The 23265-nt window shown below is 42.3% G+C and overlaps 1 protein-coding gene across 1 annotated transcript in view; it reads left to right on the forward strand.

Moving 5' to 3' along the window:
* Positions 1-23265, forward strand: part of RAP1B (RAP1B, member of RAS oncogene family) — a 299284-nt gene that overhangs the window by 116124 nt on the left and 159895 nt on the right. Inside the window, exon 4 of the mRNA XM_069229179.1 lies at positions 7094-7150. Within this exon, the coding sequence (XP_069085280.1) occupies positions 7094-7150 (57 nt within the window). The remainder of the gene's footprint in view (positions 1-7093; positions 7151-23265) is intronic.

The following is a 23265-nucleotide window of genomic DNA, read 5'->3' on the forward strand; positions in this document are numbered from 1 at the left end:
TTGTAACGGATCCTCTAAAAATGTATTTATATATATATTCGATGGCATGTGTAGCTGCAGATACACATGTATGCATAGCTCTTTCGACATCTAGTGTTGGGCTCTGAGTGTGACAAGTTTTTTTTTTTTTTTGGGAGAAGTCTTTTAGTAGTCACGTGATCGAGTGATGACGACTCTCGGTTACAGTGCGCATGGGCTTCGACTCCATGGTTTGTTTTCTTTCTGCTGTCGGGTTTGGACGTGTTTTCTCTCACTCCGAGATTCCAAATCGGAAACCTTAGAAAACTCATCTAATCATCAATATTGTTTCGATTGCGTTCCATCTAACCTCAAACCGATAGTACCGTTGTAATATAAATTTCGCCCTTTTGGGTGTCTGCGCCAGATTCGGGCCTACTTATTGGAAGCCTGATGGATTGGACTCTGTTTCGAATCTGCCCTCTGTGCCACACGAAGTTTCCCTATACAGACCAACACCTGGTTTGTAATTTGTGCCTTTCTCCGGACTACTGAGAAGAGGATTGTTGGGGCCTGTTGATCGTTTCAATCCAAGAAGACTTCGCGAGATCGGAGAGCCCGAAGGTTAGAGATGGTGTTGAAAAGTACAGAGCATCTCGACGTCATGGAAGAACCGGCGCAGATAGCAGTCTCCGTCCAAGACACAGGCTCTGAGCAAGAATCGGAAGAAGATAGGCGTATCACTGCTGGCCAGCATGTGAGTCCGTCTGCCCCATGCCCACATACAAAAAATCACCGAAGGCCTTGGGTACACTACTGCCGGAAGGCCATAGTTCGACCCGGAAAAAGACAGTTATCAACCGACCTTCAGGTTCAGCTCCGAAAAAGGCCACTCCTCCGTCGACTAAGGGCCAGATGTAGGAAACAGTTTGAACGTCGCAAACAGCGATTTTCGCTGTTTGCGACGTGCAAACTGCACTATGCAGTGCACAAAACCAGTTTTGCAATTCGGTAACCGGGTTACCGAATTGCAAAATGGGTTTGCGAGTTGCAATTAGGAAGGGGACTCCCCTTCCTAATTGCGAGTCGCAGTGCAATGCCAGATTGCTTTGTGACTGCGAACACGATCGCAAACCAATCTCAGTTAGCACCCATTTCAAATGGGTGCTAACCCATTCGCAAAAGTGAAGGGGCCCCATGGGACCCTTTCCCCTTTGTGAATGACATTAAAAACATTTTTCCAGAGTAGGCAGAACGCTCTGGAAGAATGAAACAAAAACAGGCTGCATTACAAAAAAAAAAAAACTGCTTTATTTAAAAGCAGTCTGACATGGTGGTCGGCTGTCTCCATCAGGCCACCATCCCTGCGAGTGTCGTGAGTCTCAAGGGGGTCGCAAATTGCGACCCACCTCATGAATATTCATGAGGTGGGCATTTGTGACCCCCTTGCGAGTCGCAAACAGTGTCAGGGACACTGTTGTGCATAGGGTTTTGCGACTCGCAAATTGCGAGTCGCAAAACCCAACTTACCTACATCTGGCCCCAAGTCGGTAAAAAGTTCTGCCTGAGACTCCGTTAAGCGTCCTCACTCCTCGGAGTCAAAGCTTTGACGCCCTGCTTCGGAACCGAAATAGCGGACTTCATTTTCGAGACCGAAAAAGATTCAAACTTCGGAACCTAAAAAAGCCTCTTATACAGAGGAACAAGGGCTTTCGAGCCTACTCAAAGTTCAAAGCCAGTGCTCTAATCTTACAGGCCTTCTGATGAAGACACTGATATTCAGCCTATACTGGAGGTTATGGATGAGACAATCCATAATTCATATTCAGAGACTGACAGAATTAATGCTGCACCTCCTTTTGAAAACTAAAAGAAAGCGGTCTTTTCAAGAGGAATTAGATTCTATTCAACCACCAGCAAAAATGCAAAAGCAAAAGGAGAAACCAGCACCTGTCCCTACTTCTCCTCATTCTCCACTGCTTTCTTTTTCACCTCCACACAATAGCCCACCACCGTTGCCTTCAACGCACTCACAGTACTCTCACAGAGATGGAGTGGATCCTTGGGATCTATATGACCTGGATCCTATTCCAGATAATGATCTTGACCTATACCCCTCCAAGCCTTCTCCACCAGAGGACACTACTGAATACACGCAGGTTATTTCCAGGTCAGTTGCTTATCATCGGGTGCTTGTGCATGCTGAGACCCTAGAGGAGGTTTTCTTGTTCAACACTTTGTCTTTCACTCACTGTAGATACCAGTGCCTCCCCATGTTGCCTGGAATAGTCAAACATGCAGACCACATTTTTTGTGAGCCAGTCAAAGCTAGAGTGATTACTCCACACATTGACAAAAAGTACAAACCTACTCCTACAGATCCAGCCTACATCACACACCAAGTTCCTCCAGATTCTGTGGTGGTGAGTGCGACTAGAAAAAGGGCTAATAGCCAATCCTCAGGGGATGCTACTCCACCTAATAAAGAGAGCAGGAAGTTTGATGGTGCCACGCAAGCAGCCAACCAATGGCGAATTACGAATTCACAAGCACTTCTGGCCAGATATGATAGATCCCACTGGGATGAGATGCAAGAACTCCTACAGCACCTCCCAAAAGAGCACAACAGATTGTAGAAGAGGGACAGGCCATAAGCAACAACCAGATAAGGTCTGCCCTTGATGCTGCTGATACAGCAGCAAGAAGTGTCAATACTGCCATTACCGTAAGGAGGCATGCATGGCTACGCTCTTCTGGCCTTAAGCCAGAAATCCAACAGGCAGTACTTAACATGCCTTTTGATAAACACTTATTTGGCTATGAGGTCAATACGACCATAGCAACGCTAAGAAAAGACTCAGACACTGCCATACCAATGGGAGCATTATACACTACTCCCTATAGAGGCTCCTTTCACAGGCCACAGGTTAGTGGAGGATTCAAACCACAATCATCAAAAGCTTCTCCCTTGTAGGCAAAGCAGGGACAACAGCAGCAACATTATCAGAGAGGTGGGGTTTAGAGGGTCCTATAGAGGACAATATTTTAGAAACCGAGGCAAGATCCAAGCCTCAAAACAAGCCACTACACCAGCCAAGCAGTGACTTCTTTCCCACCCTCCCACTCAGCACATCTGTGGGGGGAAGACTACAGCAACTCCACTCTCATTGGCAAAATATCACCACAGACAATTGGGTGTTATCAATTATCTGCAATGGCTATTGCCTAGATCTCTAACCTTCCAAACATCCCACCACGTTACCACAAATTGTCCCCAGAACACAACGTTTTGTTGCAGCAGGTGGTACAATCCTGATTACTAAAACAAGCAATATAATTGGTCCCACATTCTTAGCAAGGAACAGGAATATACGCACTATACTTCCTCATTCCCAAAAAAGATGGCACTCTAAGGCCCATGTTAGACCTCAAATCTCTCGATCTATACATCATTTCGGAACACTTTCACATGGTAACTCTGCAGGAGGTCATTCCACTACTACAAAAACAGGATTACATGACTGCTTTAGACCTCAAGGATGTGTATTTCCATATGCCCATCCATCCAGCTCACAGAAAATACCTCAGGTTTGTCAAGGCAGGAAAACATTATCAGTTCAAAGTTCTGCCATTCGGCAGAACAACAGCTCCGAGAGTCTTCACAAAATGTCTAGCAGTAGTAGCAGCCTATTTAAGAAGACAACACATTCACGTCTTTCCATATCTAGATGATTGGCTAATAAAATCGAGCAATTTTTACACAATGCCAACAACACATTCAATATGTGATAGAAACCCTACTTATACTAGGGTTCACTCTCAATTAGAAAAAATCACACCTTCAACCAGCACAAGTACAACCTTACCTAGGTGCTGTTCTACATACTCAAAGACCTAGCATACCCAAATACACAAAGGATACACGCTTTCCAAAATCTCATACCACAAATACAGCCAAATCAACAATATACTGTAAGATTCATAATGAAAATTCTATGGATGATAGCATCTTGCATAGCTATAGTTCCACATGCAAAACTAAACATGAGACCCTTTCAACAGTGCCTCTCACAACAATGGTCTCAAGCATATGGTCAACTTCAAGATCTAGTGTTGATGGACCGGCAAACACATGTCCTATCAACGGTGGAATCTCTGCAATCTAATGAAGAGGCGGTCATTTCAAGACCCTATGCCTCAGACCATAATCACAACAGACTCATCCATGATAGGTTGGGGAGCCCATCTCGACAATCATACCATTCAAGGGGAATGGGATGCCAAGCAGAAACAGTTTCACATAAAGCACCTAGAATCATTAGCTGTATTTCTTGCCTTAAAAGCGTTTCAATTGCTTCTCAAACAGAAGACTGTTCTAATAAAAACAGACAACATGACAACCATGTATTACTTCATCACACAGGGCGGGACGCATTCATCCCAACTGTCCCTGCTAGCCCAAACAGTATGGAAATGGGCAGTTCACAATCAAATTAATCGGTTAGCATAATACATTCCAGGGATAGACAGTCAACTAGCAGATCTCCTAAGCAGGAATCACCAACAAACTCACAAATGGGAGATTCACTCCCAAGTACTTCAAAAATACTTTCAAAAGTGGGGGACACCAGAAATAGACCTACTCACAACAGGCAAAAATGCAAATTGCCAAAACTTCGCATCCAGACACCCACATCCCCTATCCAAGGGCAATGCTCTGTGGATCAATTGGTCAGGGATATTTGCTTATGCTTTTCCCTCGCTCCCACTCCTTCCTTTTCTGGTCAGCAAACTACGTCAAACTTGACTCACCATGATACTCGGAGCCCAACATGGGCACGTCAGCATTGGTACACAACACTCTTAGATCTGTCTGTAGTAGCTCATTCCAAACTCCCAAACACACAGAACAAAGGTCGAATAAGGAACCCAAACCCATCAGAATGTATGGAAGTAATTAAACAAGCATGTAAACCTACTACTAGACAATGTTACGCAAACAAGTGGAAAAGATTTGTCTACTACGGTCAATCTAAAAACACTGATCCAGTTACAGCATCTATACAAGATATTGTATGCTATTTACTTCATTTGCAAAAATCAAATTTAGCTTTCTTGTCAATCAAGATACACTTTACTGCAATATCTGCATACTTAAAGCCTTCCTGGAAGGATTAAAATGCATTATTCCACCTAGAACACCACCTGTTCCATCGTGGAATTTAAATATCGTAATTACTAGACTTATGGGGCCACCTTTGGAACCCATGCACTCTTGTCAAATTCAATTTTTAACATGGAAGGTCGCCTTCCTTGTAGCTATTATGTCTTTAAGAAGAGTTAGTGAAATACAAGCATTCACTCTTGAAGAACTGTTTTTCCAAGTGCACAAACAAAAGTTTGTATTAAGAACAAATCCAAGTTTTCTACCAAACGTAGTATCTCCAATTCACATCCATCAAACAGTGGAAGTGCCAGTATTCTTTCCACAGCTAGACTCTGTGGCAGAAAGAGCTCTTTATACCCTAGATCTCAAAAGAGCTCTTATGTTCTATATAGACAGAACTAAAGATTTTCAGAAAACAAAGCAACTTTTCAATGCTTTCCAACAACCATATAAAGGCCATCCTATATCAAAACAAGGTTTAGCAAGATAGATTGTTAGATGCATACAAACGTGCTACATCAAAGCAAAAAGACAACTTTTTATCACTCCTAGAGCACATTCTACAAGAAAGAAAGGTGCGTCAATGGCATTTTTAGGAAACATACCAATGGTTGATACATGTAAAGCAGCCACATGGTCAACTCCTCATACATTTACAAAATACTACTGTGTTGATGTTTTTTCACAGCAGCAAGCCACTGTTGGTCAAGCTGTCTTAAGAACACTATTTCAAACAACTTCCATTCCAACAGGCTAGCCACTGCTTTTTTGGGGAGGACTAACTGCTTTGTAGTCTATGCGTAGCAGGTGTATCTGCAGCTACACATGCCATCGAATGGAAAATGTCACTTACCCAGTGTACATCTGTTTGAGGCATGTGTGCTGCAGATTCACATGCACCCTCCCTCCTCCCTGGTAGCCTGTAGTTGTTTAAGTTTATCATTTGTACATATGTATATACATTTACATTTGCATGGCCATCTCTTTGTATTCTTATACTCTATAACTCCTTCCTTCACCCTTTGCGGGAAAACAATCCAACAATGGAGTCGATGCCCATGCGCACTGTAACCGAGAGGAGTCACTCGATCCCGTGACTCCGAAAAGACTTATTTGAAGAAAAATAACTTGTAACACTCCGAACCCAACACTAGATGTCAGAAGAGATATGCATAGCATGTAAATCTACAGCACTACATGCCACGATCAGATGTACACTGGGTAAGTGTCATATTCCATATATGTATATGTATGTGTATATGTGTATGTATGTATATATTTGTGTGTATGTATGTATATGTGTGTATGTGTATGTATATATGTGTATATATGTTTGTTTATGTGTGTATATATATATATATATATATGTGTGTGTGTGTGTATATATATATATATATATATATATATATATATATGTATGTGTATATTAGATTACCGAACCGCAAAATTGGGTTTGGTACGTCCGAAATTGCTTTTCTTGCCGCAAACTTCCTGATTGTGCGAATCGGTTCGATTCGAACAAGAAAAAAGCTTCATACATCTGCCCCCAAATGTGCAAGAAGTCTAGCAGTTTCCTTTATTTTGGACGTTTTTACCTCCTAGACATCCAAGTTGGGTCGGACGAAAGGGGACAACAATATATTGTTTTTTGTTTTTTGTTTCCTTACTCAAAGTACTTGTGTTATGACCTAAGTTCTAATCTTTTTTTTTTTTTTTTCTAGTTTTGATAGACTGCAGAAGTGGAGGCTCACCCTCTTCATTACTAAATTGTTGTCAAGTTTGTGCTTACTTTGAGTGTTAATGCTGAGCTGTACCAGATGGTTTTCATAACTGACAAGTGAGCTGTGTTTTTTTTTTTTTTTTTTTTTTTTTTTGCATCGGTCTTACCACGGCTTTATTTGCATATAATGAACTTGTGAGTAGTGCACTTTCTTGTCTTATGCAAGCCTTTTTTTTTTATCACCACAGCAAGTTGAAGTGGACTGTCAACAATGCATGCTCGAAATCTTAGACACCGCTGGAACGGTATGTGGAAAACTATTGTGCTGCTCTGTTAATTTGGCTATTAATGTTGTCTATGGAATATGTTAGTGTTTATATGATGTATGTAGCTGTACTGCATTGACATTCTTTACTTAAAACAACTCTATGCAAAAATGTGCAACTGCACCTTAAGACCTTATTACCCACGTGGAAAGGGTAGCTTAAGGAAGGGATTTAAAACCTGTCTTTATATCAAGCTAAGCACATTCCTTTTAAAAAACAAAAGGAAGCAGGATGACAGCTGGCCAAATGCAGAGCCAGAATGGACCAATTCTCGACTGCCAAGTTCATAATGACCCCCTATGTGGCAACATTTAGCAAAAAATGAGTCAGTTGTGCGTGCTACCCAAGGGTCCTACAACTCATTTTTTGTTTCCTAAAGATCTCTCCCCTAAGCAGCGGTTTCTGATATCAGGTTTTTGTTTTTGACGCTCCTGTATCCCCCTCTGCTGTTCCACGTTTTTTAACGCTTTGATACTTTGATCTTACATTTCTACTGCTTCTCAAACCTTTAAATATAAACTAATGCTAAATGCTTTCAAGACTTCTACGTGTACGATTGTTCGGCGTTTGGTCTCTCAAGCAGGAAGTTAATCCTCTCTGGCCCCTTTCCTGATGTAGCGGGCACAGGCCTCTGAAATTGGGGGCTCCACTTGGCTCTTCAAGGCCCTATGTTTTAAACTCCAGTTGGCGTATGAATCTGATCAAACATTGATCTAACTCTGAATTTCTTTTGTGTTGCTACCTCTGCTTCAGTTTTGCCTCCCATGGCAGGTCAATGTTTGTCCAGTGTGTTCAGGATTTGAGGTCCACAAGTGTCTTCTTTGTAGAAAACTCAATCGCTATATAAAGCAGAGTTTTAAGTGAAGGAAAAATGTCCGATATCCCCTTTATATTGCTATAATGTTGTAACACTCGTAATTCTTGGTCATCCCACTTTTAAAGTGTGGTTTAAAAAGGGTACATGTGCTGTTTTGCCTCTGTCCTGGTATGTCTCAAACGAGGGCCTAAGAAGGCCCAACATCACAGGTGCACCTTTGTAGTGTATGAGGGTCAGTAGTCCTATCCCATGCATTAACTCATGGCAATCCACCCCAGCTGCCAAACAAAACAGACCACTTGCCCTGCATATTATAGCTCCAGTCTTCTCATTAAGCTGATTCAAGGCCACCGCAACTCTCATGCATCATGTGTGCTTGGAAACTGCAACGATTACTTGTTCGTTCTCCACTTTTCCTGTTGAACTCTTTCCCTAGATGACCATATTGCTGCCTCGCACTGTACCTCACAGCCTAATCAGATTGTCATGTAACAGCCAGCCTGGAATCTTGTGCCAACTGCTTGGATCTCAGGAGGTGGTTAGAGCCTGCATCAGTTCTGTGGAAAGGTGCTGTCAAGTAATATAAAAATAAGCCTTGCGTACACTGTGGCTGTCATTGGACAAAACCCCAGAGTCATTTACAAACACTTTGCAGTTAGCCAAGGGGTTGGAACAAAAGTATGGAATTGCTTTGAAAATACATCACTTCCATTATAAAATGCCATGTTAATCTGCTTATAGAGCATACCTTGTCTTTTGGCGACGTTTTTGTTTCAACCTGTGTTGCTTCGCATTTGTATTTTAACAAAATCATTCTAGTCTCTGGAGATTCCAGTTGTAATTTAAAGCAAACACTGATCCTACCAGATGTCAGTCATACTAATTCAAACAGCTGTACTTGAATGTAGTGCATGGAACCAGAGTAGCCTTTTCAAGGATATTCAGGTTTGGTAAATGCTTAAGCCAGATCGCTGGAAAACAGGCTTTGCATGGTTGAGAAGTGGAGCTCCGAACTATCATGTGTTATCCGTGGGTGCAGGGCCATTTAAGCACTGAATTGCAGAAGCATGTGCTTTTTAAAGATATCCAAATCATGGAGCCTATGAATCCAGTCACCAAGTACATATTTATCTACATAGGTTATTTCTATAACTTAAACCTAGCCAAAAGGCACTGGAGCACTATACATGAATTAACACAAGCATAAAGTCAGTGAGCAAGAGTTGAGGAAGCTGGGTTGTGAATGGGTAATGCACATTGGAATGTATTTTTTTTTTTTTTTTTTTTAAGAGGTTTCTTCAACTCTTAACTAAATGGAAGCAGATTTGGACAGTCCTGATGGATATGCTGATGTTGTTCCAGATCTCGAGTGCATAGATGAAGAGGCCTGCTATCTTGTTGTTGCCATTTTTTAATTGATAATAGTTCTTAGTCAACATGGCAAGCCTTTATGTATGGTATAAGTTGTGAAATTTAGAGTGTGGCATAATAATTCACTTTTGCCTGGCCTGGAGTCAGACCACTAATAAAATAAACCTTGTTTAGTGGTGTGCATGTATTGCTACAGATTAGCCTGGTCATCGCTGAGTAAGCATGGAAGTCAATCGAAGATATAGACACAAGACTGACATTATCAACCCCAACTCTCCCCCTACCCATGCCCCCCCCCCCCCAACCCCCCAAAAAAGGTGAGCTCTGTCATGCTCGCTATATTGAAGTTATTTATGAAAACAGTGCAATATGATAGCATACTACAACCATTCATATAGCTATGGAAAATGCAACATGCAGATTCTCTCAGTAAGTTCAATTTCTCATCAGAGACTAACCCTCCTGTGCCCTGATTGGGGGCACTGCTTTTTGGAGGGCAGGCTAAGACATCTGGCCCTGAAGATGAAGTCCTTGGTAATGTTTATAAGCTTGGTATAGTTTTTTCTGCTTAAGGGTCGTCATCCCCTCATACCCTATTTACCCCCAGGTTAGTACATCTATAGGAGACTTGAAGTGATCTACTCACTTGAAAAAATAAATGGATGGACCAGTGTGCTGTTTGACTTCTCAGGTCTCTTGTTCTATCGCTCTCTGCAGAAGTAGGTTGACAATTACGGGATTTTGGGAAGGAATATGGAATCTGCCAGCCTGTGCCTCTGAAAACTGTGCAATCCTTGGTTCTCCAAGAGTCATGTCCCGTTACCCCTGGTCGCGCAAGGGTCGGTCAGAATTTGGATGCTCCACCACCACCTTTCCGCCCCACCCCATCTTTGGTCTACTTGACCAAAAACTCCCTTAATACTCTACTAACCATAGTAACTCCCCCTGAAACTGACTTGAATATTTAAGCTTGAAGCACAAACCTTCACTTTGTCACAGGCTCTCTCAGCTTGCCAGATGTCCAAGCGCTGTACATCACCAGTCTCAAATTCTGCCCCATGCCTATGGCATCCGAGGGCACACTCTAGGTACCTACGGTCTCAAAGACAGTCCTTCAAATATGACCTGGCTTTCCCACATCACGTATGTGAGTGGCACCATAAGATTTGCCCTTTCTTAGTTCAAAAAGATGGTAATCCACGATTCGCCCCGTCACCCCACACTTGGTGCCAAACCCATTTTACTTTGTGTGTTTTTTTTTTTTTTTTTTTTTTTTACACTACCATCCGGGTCTTTCTTTGGAGAAAGTAGCTGTGGCGTTTCCTTCAGAAACAGTTGTCACAAAGAGCTCAGTGTTGTGGCAGTTCTAATCTTTTTGTGGTCTTCTATAGGAGGAAGTCATGACTGTGGACTTAACCACCCTGTGTGGTCGATTGCCATTGAAAATGATTAATATTATCCATAGTCTCGTATTATTGCGTATTGAAAACCTTTGTAGTCTAGGTTTGACATTCTCACAACAGTGGAATGGTTGTGAGAGATTGAACCGAACATTCTCAAGGTGCGAAAATGGAAGCATTAGAACTGTGTGATGTGCATTCCAGAAGACGTTGAAGAGGTGGCAGAGGCTGAAAACTATACAGACAAGGGTGACGAGCACATAGAAGACCAGTGCTTCTCAGAATCCAGACCATTTCAGTCTCTTAAATAAAAGAAATATGTTTCCTAGAGAAAATACCCCTCACACCAAAACGTTACTCAGTGTAACAGTTTCATAGCTGCAGGGTCCTCAGAGTGTTCCAAGATCTGCTATGAAAGCATTTGTAATGAATCATGCGGTGCCACATGCAAGCAAATTAAGCTGTTAACCCCAGAGTTCAAGTGATTAAGAGGCCTATAATCACTTCTACCGAAACGTGTACACTGAATCATAGATGAATATATTCACTTCAGAAGAAGCCATGCAGTCACATTTGGTCTAAGAATAGAAATTTATTTCAAGAGTCCGAACCATGAAGTCAGTAGAGAGAACTTTTCTGCCCACTCAAAAATAGATGTATTCACACCCGGAAAGACCAGACATCGGAAACATTCAAAGATGATAGCATTCCTAATGTATCTAAAGGAAATAATCAACAAAGGGAGGGACTGGGAGATTAGTTGGTCCAGTGTACGGTGTCCCAATTAACTGAACATACAAAAAAGGTGTACACTGTATCAAATGAAAAAATATAATAACTAGGGGAACATTAAAGTTCAGGAGCAAGAGCCCTCACACATCCTAGAGGATGTCATGCTTCATCATCGGGTAGCTCCTTGTCAGACCGGCGCTGCAATGTCTGACGGGCTCCCTGTAAGGGGGCTCTTTGCCGGAGATCTTTTAGGTAGCAGCCGTGGTAGCGGACACTACAAGACCTGATGTTGCGGTCAGGCGCTAATCCTGGCAGGAGAGTGAAAGCTAAAAATGGTTCCCAGTCTTAATAGGAGCGAGTCAATTTAATTAATCAATGGAATGAGACCGGGACCAAGATTAAAAACAGAAGGAAAGTGTAAAATGAGGAATAATGCTCAACCACTTTCTGCATGGTGCTGGAGCTTAAGGAGATTATCGTCTGGCTCCTAGGACATGGTCAACATGTTTCGCGTACAGTGGTCTAACAAGATCCTATGACACTTCTTCAGGACCAATACATAATAAGACTTCTCCTGTCTATATTACCGAAAGTTTGCAAAAATGTCAAACAAATCATATAGTCACTTACATTGAAGTTCACTAATTGTCAGAAACCTTTAATGGTCGCCCTAGAAAAATACAAACAAATCATTTTGATCAAAACACACGGAAAAATAAGGAAGGACACCTGTGACACAACAGTGTGTAGTAACCAGTTGTGTAAAAATATAATAAGACAATATGCTTACCATCCCTTGATGCATGGGGCCCTTTGGGAAGTAGCATGCCGAAAGCGGTCACTACTAATAGAGTGGTAAAGCAGACACCATGAATGCAGTGTAATCAATCAAAACCAAAACACTCACATTCACTACTAGAGGTCGGTTGGTTAAATTGATGATGGACATCAAGCACATTATTAGTCCATGTCACTTGGAAATTCATACACAGACTCGTCACTATCATTTATGACATTTGTTGAAGGAAAACTGGGAGGAATAAAACAGTTTTACAGCAGAAAATATTTGTAAAAAGGCTTGGTGAGTACTGTAGCAGAGTGTAATAGTCTGCGTGGTGATTTACAAAAGCAAAAAACACACTAGCAAAGTGTGGTTATCCATAGAATATCCCGACCTAAGTCTGTTAGTACTTTGAGAGATGTCATTAGTTGAGCTCAATATACGTCCCCGGAGTAAATAAGTAACCGAAAAAAGCGATAAACACACAAACGCGAGGTCACTTACTTAGTGGATGTTGGCAGTCTGCAGGGGAACCTACCCTGACGTGCTCTCCCGGAAAGACAACTTCACGACTCGGTGCGAGTCTTTTAAAGAGAAGTTTTCCCGGCAGAATTGGGAGAGGGTGGTCAAAACTGTAGAAGGACTACACTCCGGGAACTGCATCGGAGCGAGTCTCAGAAATAAAAGGAGGACGCAAGCAAAATTACGGCGGCCATCTTTGTGAACAGAGATATAATAGACTAGAACGAGCATTACTCCAATAGCCTCGTGGGTGGTAGAAAAAACAAACAATGGACTAGAAACACCGGGGGCCATCTTGGAATGGCTGGAACTGGGTAGTGAGTTATGTCAGTTAATACAATGAGTGGTATGTAGTGGGAAGCCGGAAATAACCGCCCTAGTAGACAAAAGAATGGTATGGGCCACAGAGTAATACATAAAATGGGGCTCCCTAAAACCATAGTCTATCACAGTCAGTCCAATTAGGATGGAAATAAAAAGTGAAAAACAGAACAAATATAGATTGAAGATACTGAATACTCGGTGGTATATCCTTTTAAAGGGGTTGATTAGGCGGACAATGTTGTCCAGGGAATGGCATCATTCAACCCATCTGTATCAGTATGAAGCTTGAAAACCCACCGTTGTTCCAGTCTGAACAAGGAGTGCGGAGAGTCAGTAGTGATTCTAGGGGCGTCAAGTACGACCCAACTTAAATCATCGGGACTGTGGGGGGCGTCTAGGAAGTGTGCGCATAATTTTGTCGTGATGCGTCCACACCTGATGTTGCTCCTATGCTCGTTAATTCGTATTCGAACTGGTCTAGAAGTCATGCCCACATAACGTTGTGTGTCTCGGATGTGTGAGGGCTCTTGCTCCTGAGCTTTAATGTTCCCCTAGTTATATTTTTTCATTTGGAACAGTGTACACCTTTTTTGTATGTTCTAAAGGAAATAATACATTAAAGATTGAAATAAGTTGGGTTACTTGGTGGGGAAGGGGTTGGCCCTCCTCAGGCTGGAAGCACAGTTCCTTGTCAGGCTGAAGTCTCGAGCAAATCCTAAATTAAGCTATGCTCAACCCTTGGGTAGCTTAGCACAGAACATTCTGGCTTAACCCTGAGGCAATGTCCTTCAGTGGAACAGTCCAGCAGAGTGTCAGTCCTTTCAGCAGCAAAGCAGTTCTTCTTCCTGGCGGAGTATCCTTAGGTATAAAAGTGTACGGAAGAGTTAGTGTCTGGGGTCCAGTATGTATACCCAGTTCTGCCTTTGAAGTGTGTGAAGCTTCTAGAGTTTTCCTTTTGAAGTCCCCAGGCCTTTTGCCTTCCCTGTCCTAGCTCCAGACTAGCTACAGAGGGTATGTAGCCCTTTGTGTGGAGGCGGGACACAGCCTATTCAATTGCAAGTAGAGGTGTGCCTAGCTCCACCCCCCCATCTGGTGTTTGGACAGAATAACAATTTAAAAATATCAGGTGACAGAAAAACTCGAAATTAAATATGTTAGAGAAATATTGTCATGCACTAATATTTTTGACAAGGATATTGTTTTTGTGAGGTAAGGTGTATATCGTCGTAAATATTGATGATTTTAATATTGTTTTCACTAATTTTGTGGTAAAAAATCATTTTTTAATTATATTAATGTTTTTTTGTTATATAATAATTGTGTTGCTATTGTTTACAAATGTTATTAACCTCATTAGTGCGCGCCCACACTACCTTCCTGGTGCGGGTCACAACCAGTGGCCGACACCACGGAGGGGGTTAAAAAAAAAAAACGGGAGACATGGAAGATCTTCCCGGGCACAGCTGCGATCGAGGGCCAGGAAACACACTTGACACCAAGGATTTCACTGGGGGGGGGGGGGGTCGAGGTCACCCCCCCTCGCCAAACGGACTCCCCCCTCAACGCGCACCACCACCAGCCTCCCAGGGGGCATTTTTTTTTCATTTATGTAGATTTACCCCTGGGCGTGCGTGATCGCACCCCCACAGGGGTTTAACCAATATTTTTTTTTTTAAAACAACTAATTGACAGGGAGTTAACCGTGAGGAGGACGACCCCCTGTGGGGGCGATAATTTTTTTAAATACTTGTATGGTTTCCCTCAGGGCCACTATGGCCCCCAAGGAAACCATAAAGCTATTATATATTCAACACTAGTTCTCTTGCAGCTTGCGTCTTCAAAGCAATGCACATACTTCAACTGTCGCATTTCAACTGTAGCTTTTAGGCAGCAATAAAAAAAGTCGAATAAGTCTTCTGATTATGTGTATGCTACAAAAGGATCTGACTTTTGTCTAGTGGCAGTTTTGATGCCATAAAGTAGCGCATAAGGTTTATATGCCTACTGCAAAGGTCAAATAAGTATTTTATGTAAATAGCTGAGTAGATTAGCAAAGTCAGCCAATACCTGTGCTATAATACAAATAAAATGTATATGCAGGGGGGGACCATGGAGAGATAAAGGGCACTTCTGCAGGGTGTTAGTGAGGGAATCCGAGTAGGAGGTCATGGGAGTAGGAGCACCAGTAATGATTGTTGGGCTGGGCGCTAGAGGCGCTAAAGACTGACGATTGGTATGTGGCAAGGTGAAGTAATAGTTATCTTTTAGTGTCTTGAAAGAACGTGCTGATTGAGGGAAGAAGTGAAGGTATGGTGTTGCACGTCACACACACACACACACACACACCCCAAAATCCCCATCCCCAATCCCCATACCAGAAGTTTTGTGACTGTCTGCGTAGACTAGTGTTTTAGAGCAACAGTCTAGCCAGGAGTTGAGATGGCATCTTGTTGGATGACTGCTGCTCAAGCCCTCACTCTCCTTATGAAGGACAGCTCAGTCTGTGCATCGGGACAATAGCGGTTTAGCCCAACCTAGAGAGCAGGTGCATGTGGTGGCAAGCACAGAGAGTGAGCTCTTGGGAGCTCCCCAATTTAGTTCAGCCCCAAATTCCACCGCCTAAATCGTATTGTGGAGACATCAAAATGATCTATCTCAAAACAACCTGGCTTTGTAAGGCAGGCACCTGCATTTTTGTTCCTGGGCTCGGCAGCCATATAGGGAAACCTACCAAACCCAGACATTTCTGGAAACTAGACATCTGGGGGAGGTGTGACTTGTGTGGATTTCCCAAAGTTTTCTTTCCCAGATTACCCTGCAAAGCTGAAATGTTGAATAAAAACGCTATTTTTTCTTGCATTTCTGTCACACAAACTACAGGAATATGCTGGGATCCACAAAATTCCTACCACCCAGTGTCTCAACACCTGTCCTGATAAAAACACTACCCCACTTGAGTGCTCTGTACCTAGTGCCTGCGTCAGGAATGGATCACGCCAGGGTCAACAGTTGCCCTCATGAACGGACTAGCATTGACCGTTGTGTGATCTATTTCTGTTGCGGGCACTAGGCATACCCACACAAGTGAGGTTCCTTTTTTATCGGAAGACTTGGTGGGGGGGGGGGGGGGGGGGGGGATTTATGCTGGGTGGAAGGAGGAAATTTGTGGCTCCTCTCAGATTCCAGAACTTTCAAATCACCGAAATGAGAAAGTGTTTTTTTTTTTTTTGTGTATGCCAAATATTGAGGTTTGCAAAGGATTCTGGGTAACAGAACCTGGTGAGAGCACCACAAGTTACCCCATCCTCGTTTCCCTAGGGGTCTAGTTTTCAAAAATGCCCATGTTTGTTAGGTTTTCCTAGGTACCGGCTGAGCTGGAGACCAAAGTCCACAACTGGACACTTTCCAAAAAACACATCAGTTTTCAGTGTAAAAATTTGATGTGTCCATGTTGCGTTTTGGGGCATTGCCTGTCTATGCCACTAGGCCTACCCACACAAGTGAGGTACCATTTTTAACGGGAGACTTGGTGGAATGCTGGGTGGAAGGACATTTGTGACTCCTTGAGGTTTGCAAAGGATTCCGGGTAACAGAACTTGGTAAGAGCCCCACAACTCACCCCATTCTGAATTCCCCTAGGTGTCTAGTTTCCAAAAATGTAGAGGTTTGCTAGGTTACTCAAGTGCTGTCTGAGCTAGAGGTCAAAATCCACAGCTAGGCATTTTGTAAAAAACATGTCCGATTTCAATGTAAACATTTGATGTGTCCATGTTGCGTTTTCTGTCGTGGGCATTATGCCTAACCATGCAAGGGAGGTGACATTTTATTGGGAGACTTTGGTCTTTCTCTACATTTTTTTCCTTCCAAATGTAAGTAAGATAGTGTGTAAAAAAGACGTCTATTTGAGAAATGCCCTGTAATTCACATGCTAGTATGGGCACACCGGAATTCAGAGATGTGCAAATAACCACTGCTCCTCAACACCTTATCTTGTGCCCATTTTGGAAATACAAAGGTTTTCTTGATAGCTATTTTTCACTCTTTATATTTCACCAAATGAATTGCTGTTCACCCGGTATACAATGAAAATGCATTGCAAGGTGCAGCTCCTTTATTTGCTCTGGGCACCTAGGGTTCTTGATGAACCTACAAGCCCTATATGTCGCCGCAGCCATAAGTCCAGCAGGTGTAACAGTATATTACTTTTGAAAATGACATCGCAGGAAAAAGTTAGGGTAAAACGTATAGGAAAAAATGGCTGTTTTTTCACTTCAATTTCAATTTGTTTTTTATTTCAGCTGTTTTTTTCTGTTGGAAAACCTTGTAGGAGCTACACAAATGACCCCTTGTTAAATTCAGAATTTTGTCTACTTATCAGAAACGTTTAGCTGTGCAGTGGTTTCACACCCATTTTTGTCACTAACTGGAAGGAGGCTAAAAGCACAAAAAATAGTAAAAATGGGGTATGTCCCAGTAAAATGCAAAATTGTGTTGAAAAATTTGGTTTTCCGATTCAAGTCTGCCTGTTCCTGAAAGCTGGGAAGATGGTGATTTTAGTACCGCAAACCCTTTGTTGATGCCATTTTCTAGGGGAAAAACCACACGCTTTCTTCTGCAGCCCTTTTTTCTACTTTTTCTGGAAAAAACAAAATGTTAGGTGTATTTTGGCTAATTTCTTGGTCTCCTCCAGGGGAACCCCAAAAATTCTGGATACTTTTAGAATCCCTACGATGTTGGAAAAAAAAGGACGCAAATTTGACGTGGATAGCTTATGTGGAAAATAAGTTATGAAGGCCTAAGCGCGAACTACCCCAAATAGCCAAAAAAGCGTTCAGCACTTGAGGGAGAAAAGGCCCAGTAGCTAAGGAGTTAATGGTTTTTAAAATATAGCTTGTCATTTCAAGTGATTTAGAATTTCTTGTTAATTTTTAATGGTAATCTAAGGTGTTGTAACGGGTTTGGTTTGTATGAGGATAGGGTGGGAAGTTAGGCAATTAAGAATTATTCAATTTCATTTAATTATATGATTATGATGTAATTTATGAAATACTGATTTACTTTAGTGATGGCTGTTCGGTTTGCAGGGGTATAGGGTAGGAAGTTAGATAATTAACAATTGATACTTAATTTTTAATTATGTAAAATATGGAATACTGATTTACTTACATTTTAGTTGCAGGATGCTAGGCTAATAGGGGCACAGGGTCAGATGTTAAGTATTATTAACTAATACATGATTGTAAATTGAATTTTAAATATCTAAATTGTAGAATGCTTAATTGTTTTTAGTTTAGGTGTGGGTTGCTAGTATTGTAGTAGTGCAGAGTGAGAAGTTAATTATTGAATAACAATAATTGGTATTTAATTTTTTTGCTGACAAATTATGTAAATTGATTAAATGTTTTATTTTTTAATGCTTATCTATATGTTTTTGAGTTTGACATGTTTTCTATATTCATGGGTAACTTACATATGTAATGCTTTTGAAGTGAAGTGTTTCCCTACTGTTGCTTACACTGCAATAGAAATAGTAAAACTAAACTGTTCACAGTTCAACACTTTCCCTACTGTTGTGGTGTGTAGAGTGGAAATAGGAAATTTCCCCCTTTAAAATCCAGTGATTGTTCTACTGCTGCATAATTAGAGTGGGATTAGTACATGTAATATTCTTAAACTCTTATTCTCATAATGTTGGTTAAATAGATTTTGTAGCATTGATTGTTTTTATGTTTTAATTTATTGTAATGTCTATATTTTTGTAAAAGTTTTTAAAATGTTTCAATTAATTTTTTATATTAATATTTTATTGCCTACATTAATGTATTTTCTTTGGTTTGTTATGGATTTATGGTATCTATATGATACATATATCTGTGTGTGTGTGTATAAATATTTATATAGCGTAATATTTATTTCACTTTATATTAATTTTATTAAATGGCTAAGGCAGAAAAATGCCAACTTCCTAAAAGTGCAAAAAGAACAAGTGATGGACGGAATGGTGAACAATGTCAAACATTCACCCCCAGTACAGAGATCTGGGCCTAAATCCATAGTTTTTTTGCTACTGATGCCATTCCAATTTGGACCCAGCCATATGCAAATCAGTCTTTACCCTGTTCCCCATGGGAACAGACCAGCCCGAACTGGCAAGCCAGGTCCTCCCTGGACTAGAAACAAGCATCCTGGGACCTGTTTCAAGGTATCACCCTACATCAGCCAGGCTAGCTTGATTCCAGTGGCAGTTCGGGCTGGACTGTTCCCATGAGTAACAGGGTCAAGACGGATTTGCATATGGCTCGGTCCAACCTGGGGTGGCGTGGTGAGCAAAAAATTATGGATTAAACCCAGATCTCTGTGACTGGGGGTGAATGTTTGATTTGCTCTGCATTCCGTCCACCATCTCTTCTTTTTGCAAATTCCTAAAAGTGGCATTTTCAAAATTGTAATCTAAAGTCCAACTTTACTATGAGAGGATCTTTCATTAAATCTCCAAAGACACCAAACATGACCTGGTTATCTGCTCCCAGTAGGAAATTACAGCTTCTTAAGTTTAATAAGGTAACTCCAATGTGAACCTTTGGGACAGGTTGGCCCTGCATTAGTGAAGACAAATTGAAGATTTTTTCACTACCAGGACATGTAAAACTGAATAGTACGTGTCTTACTTTATGCATAAATTGCACCCAGCTCTCTGGGTTGCCTAGGCTGTACCATAGTGGTGACCTGCATGTATTAAAAGGAAGGTTTGGGCCTGGCAAAAGATTTGTTTTCCTAGGTCGAAATAGCAGTTTAACCCCTTCGCTGCCAGGCCTTTCCCCCCCCTCCTGTGCCAGGCCTTTTTTTGCCTATTTGGAATAGTTCTCGCTTAGGCCCTCATAACTTTTTGTCCACATAGGCTACCCAAGCCACATTTGCGTCCTTTTTTCCAACATCCTAGGGATTCTAGAGGTACCCAGACTTTGTGGGTTCCCCTGAAGGAGGCCAAGAAATTAGCCAAAATACAGTGAATTTTTTTTTTTTTTTAAACATGGGAAATAGGGGCTGCAGAAGAAGGCTTGTGGTTTTTTCCCCTGAAAATGGCATCAACAAAGGGTTTGCGGTGCTGAAATCACCAGCTTTCAGGAACAGGCAGACTTGATTCAGAAAACCACATTTTTCAACACAATTTTGGCATTTTACTGGGACATACCCCATTTTTACGATGTTTTTTGTGCTTTCAGCCTCCTTCTAGTCTGTGACAGAAATGGGCGTGAAACCAATGCTGGATCCCAGACACCTAAACATTTCTGGAAAGTAGACAAAATTCTAAATTCAGCAAGGGGTAATTTGTGTAGATCCTACAAGGGTTTCCTACAGAAAATAACAACTGAAAAATATTTAAATTGAGGTGAAAAAAACAGCAATTTTTCTCTACGTTTTACTCTAACTTTTTCCTGCAATGCCAGATTTTTTAAAGCAATATACTGTTACGTCTGCTGGACTCTTCTGGTTGCGGGGATATATAGGGCTTGTAGGTTCATCAAGAACCCTAGGTACCCAGAGCAAATAAATGAGCTGCACCCTGCAGTGGGTTTTCATTCTATACCAGGTATACAGCAATTCATTTGCTGAAATATAAAGAGTGAAAAATAGCTATCAAGAAAACCTTTGTATTTCCAAAATGGGCACAAGATAAAGTGTTGAGCAGTGGTTATTTGCACATCTCTGAATTCCGGGGTGCCCATACTAGCATGTGAATTACAGGGCATTTCTCAAATAGACGTCTTTTTTACACACACTCTTATATTTGGAAGGACAAAATGTAGAGAAAGACCAGGGGCAATAACACTTGTTTTGCTATTATATGGTCCCCAAAGTCTCCCGATAAAAATGATACCTCACTTGTGTGGGTAGGTCTAGCGCCCGCAACAGGAAATGGCCCAAAACACAACGTGGACACATCACATTTTTTCACAGAAAACAGAGGTGTTTTTTTTTTTTTTTACAAAGTGCCTACCTGTGGATTTTGGCCTCTAGCTCAGCCGGCCCCAGGGGGGCAGAAATGGCCTAAAATAAATATGCCCCCCAAACCCCCCGGGGAGCGACCCTTGCCTACGGGGTCGCTCACCCTGCGTGACATTGGCGCAAAAAAAAAAAAGATTCCCGGTGCCTAGTTGTTTCTGCACCCCCTTGGGGGCAGATTGACCTAAAATCTGCCGATTTGCCCCCAAGGGGGGCAGAAATGGTCTAAATACAATTTGCCCCCCAGGGGAGCGACCCTTGCCTAATGGGTCGCTCCCCATCTCTTTAAAAAAAAAAAAAAAAAAAACATTGCCCTGACGCCTAGAGGTTCCGCCCCCCCAAACCCGGGGGGCAGATCGCCCTAGTTAAAATAGGCCAATCTGCCCCCCCCACCTTCCAGGGGGGGCAGAAATGGCCTAAAATAAATTTGCCCCCCAGGGGAACGACCCTGGCCTAAGGGGTCGCTCCCCTTGCGTGAAATTCACAAAGAAAAAAAACTCCCTGGTGTCTAGTGGTTTCTGTCCCCCTTGGGGGCAGATTGGCCTCATAAAAATAGGCCAATCTGCCCCCAAGGAGGGCAGAAATGGCCTAAATGTAATTTGCCCCCCTAGGGCCCTAGGGGAGCGACCCTTTGCCTAAGGGGTCTCTCCCCACCTCTTAAAAAAAAAAAAGAACAAAAAAAAATGATCCCTGGTGCCTAGAGGTTTCTGCCCCCGGGGGGGTGGGGGGGGGGCAGAAAAGGCCTTAAAAAGAAAAAATGCCTCCCCTGGGAGCGACCCTCGTCCAAGGGGTCGCTCCCTTATGCCAGTTACCAAAAAGAAAAGAAAACCCTGGTGTCTAGTGGGCGTTTCAAAAACCGGATTGCTTTACAGTCCGGCTTTTGAACTGCTGAGAGAGACTTCAAAGGGAAGGAAATTAATTTCCTTCCCTTTGAAGCCTCTCTGGCCTCCTCCACGTAATCGGAAGAGAAATGCTTTGGAGAAGTCTTTTTTTTTTTTTTTTTTTTTTTTTTAAAAGAGTCACAGGTTTGAGTGACTCCTCCTCTCAGTGATAGTGTGCATGGTCATTGACTCCTTTGTTAGATTGTTTTCTTTCTGCCGTCAGGTTTGGACGTGTTACTTCTCGCACTGGGATTTTCAATTCGGAAATTCTCTAATCTTTCATCCTTTTTCTCATACAATCGGTATTGCGTTGAACGCGTTTCCTTCTGCATTTGATCCGATAGTATAGTCTGGATCACATAAACGGGCGCCTGTGCCCTCCTAGGGCCTATTCAGGCCTACTGCGTCATAGGCTCATGGATTAGACTCCATTCCAATTCTGTTTTCGGGCCACGCCAAGTTCCCATACACTGACCAGCACTTGATGTGTACTCTCTGCCTTTCTCAAGAACATCGAGACGAAAGCTGTGAGGTGTGTCTGTCTTTTTGAACGAAGAAAACGTTACGTGATCGAAGGGCAAGAAGATTGGAGATGGCGTCCACTCTCCGAGCCCACCACCAAAGTCCTTGGCAAAGAGCAGGCACAAACAGCAGTTACGATCCCAGACTCTGACTCTGAGCAGGATTCAGAGGAGGACAGCCAGGCAATATCGGTGGCGCAGTATGTGATTACACCTGTCCCAACACCAATAACTAAAAAATCAGGCAAGACCTTGGGTGCATCACTGCTTTAAAGACATGGTTCCACCTGGAAAAATGTAATCGTCGACGACCCTTGGGTTTGGCGCTGAAAAAGGCCAGGGCACTCAACAAAATACCATGCCTGTTTCGGTATCTGTGTGTAGTAGCAAAATGCAAGCCTCCACCTCCGAACCAAGTCGACGTCCCACACCATCGGATCCGAAACAAGTGCCCTCTGCTTCGGAGCTGCAAACTTGACTAACTGCTTTGGACCTGAACCATCTCGGTCCATCTTCGGAGCCAAAAAAAACATCTTACACAGAAGAAACTGGGCTTTCGACTTGAATGAAGCATGTGCCCAAGAAATTTACCGAACACTCTGCTAAAAGCACAAAGCATGCTTCAGAACATCAAATGGAGGAATTGGACATTCAACCCAATCTGGAGGTTATGGACAGCAAACAAAGGAGAAGTCAAATCCAGAAAGAGACTGGAAATATTATTACTTCTCTGCCTTCACA

Source organism: Pleurodeles waltl, chromosome 4_1 (assembly GCF_031143425.1).
Source record: "Pleurodeles waltl isolate 20211129_DDA chromosome 4_1, aPleWal1.hap1.20221129, whole genome shotgun sequence".
NCBI classification, from domain to species: Eukaryota; Metazoa; Chordata; class Amphibia; order Caudata; family Salamandridae; genus Pleurodeles; species Pleurodeles waltl.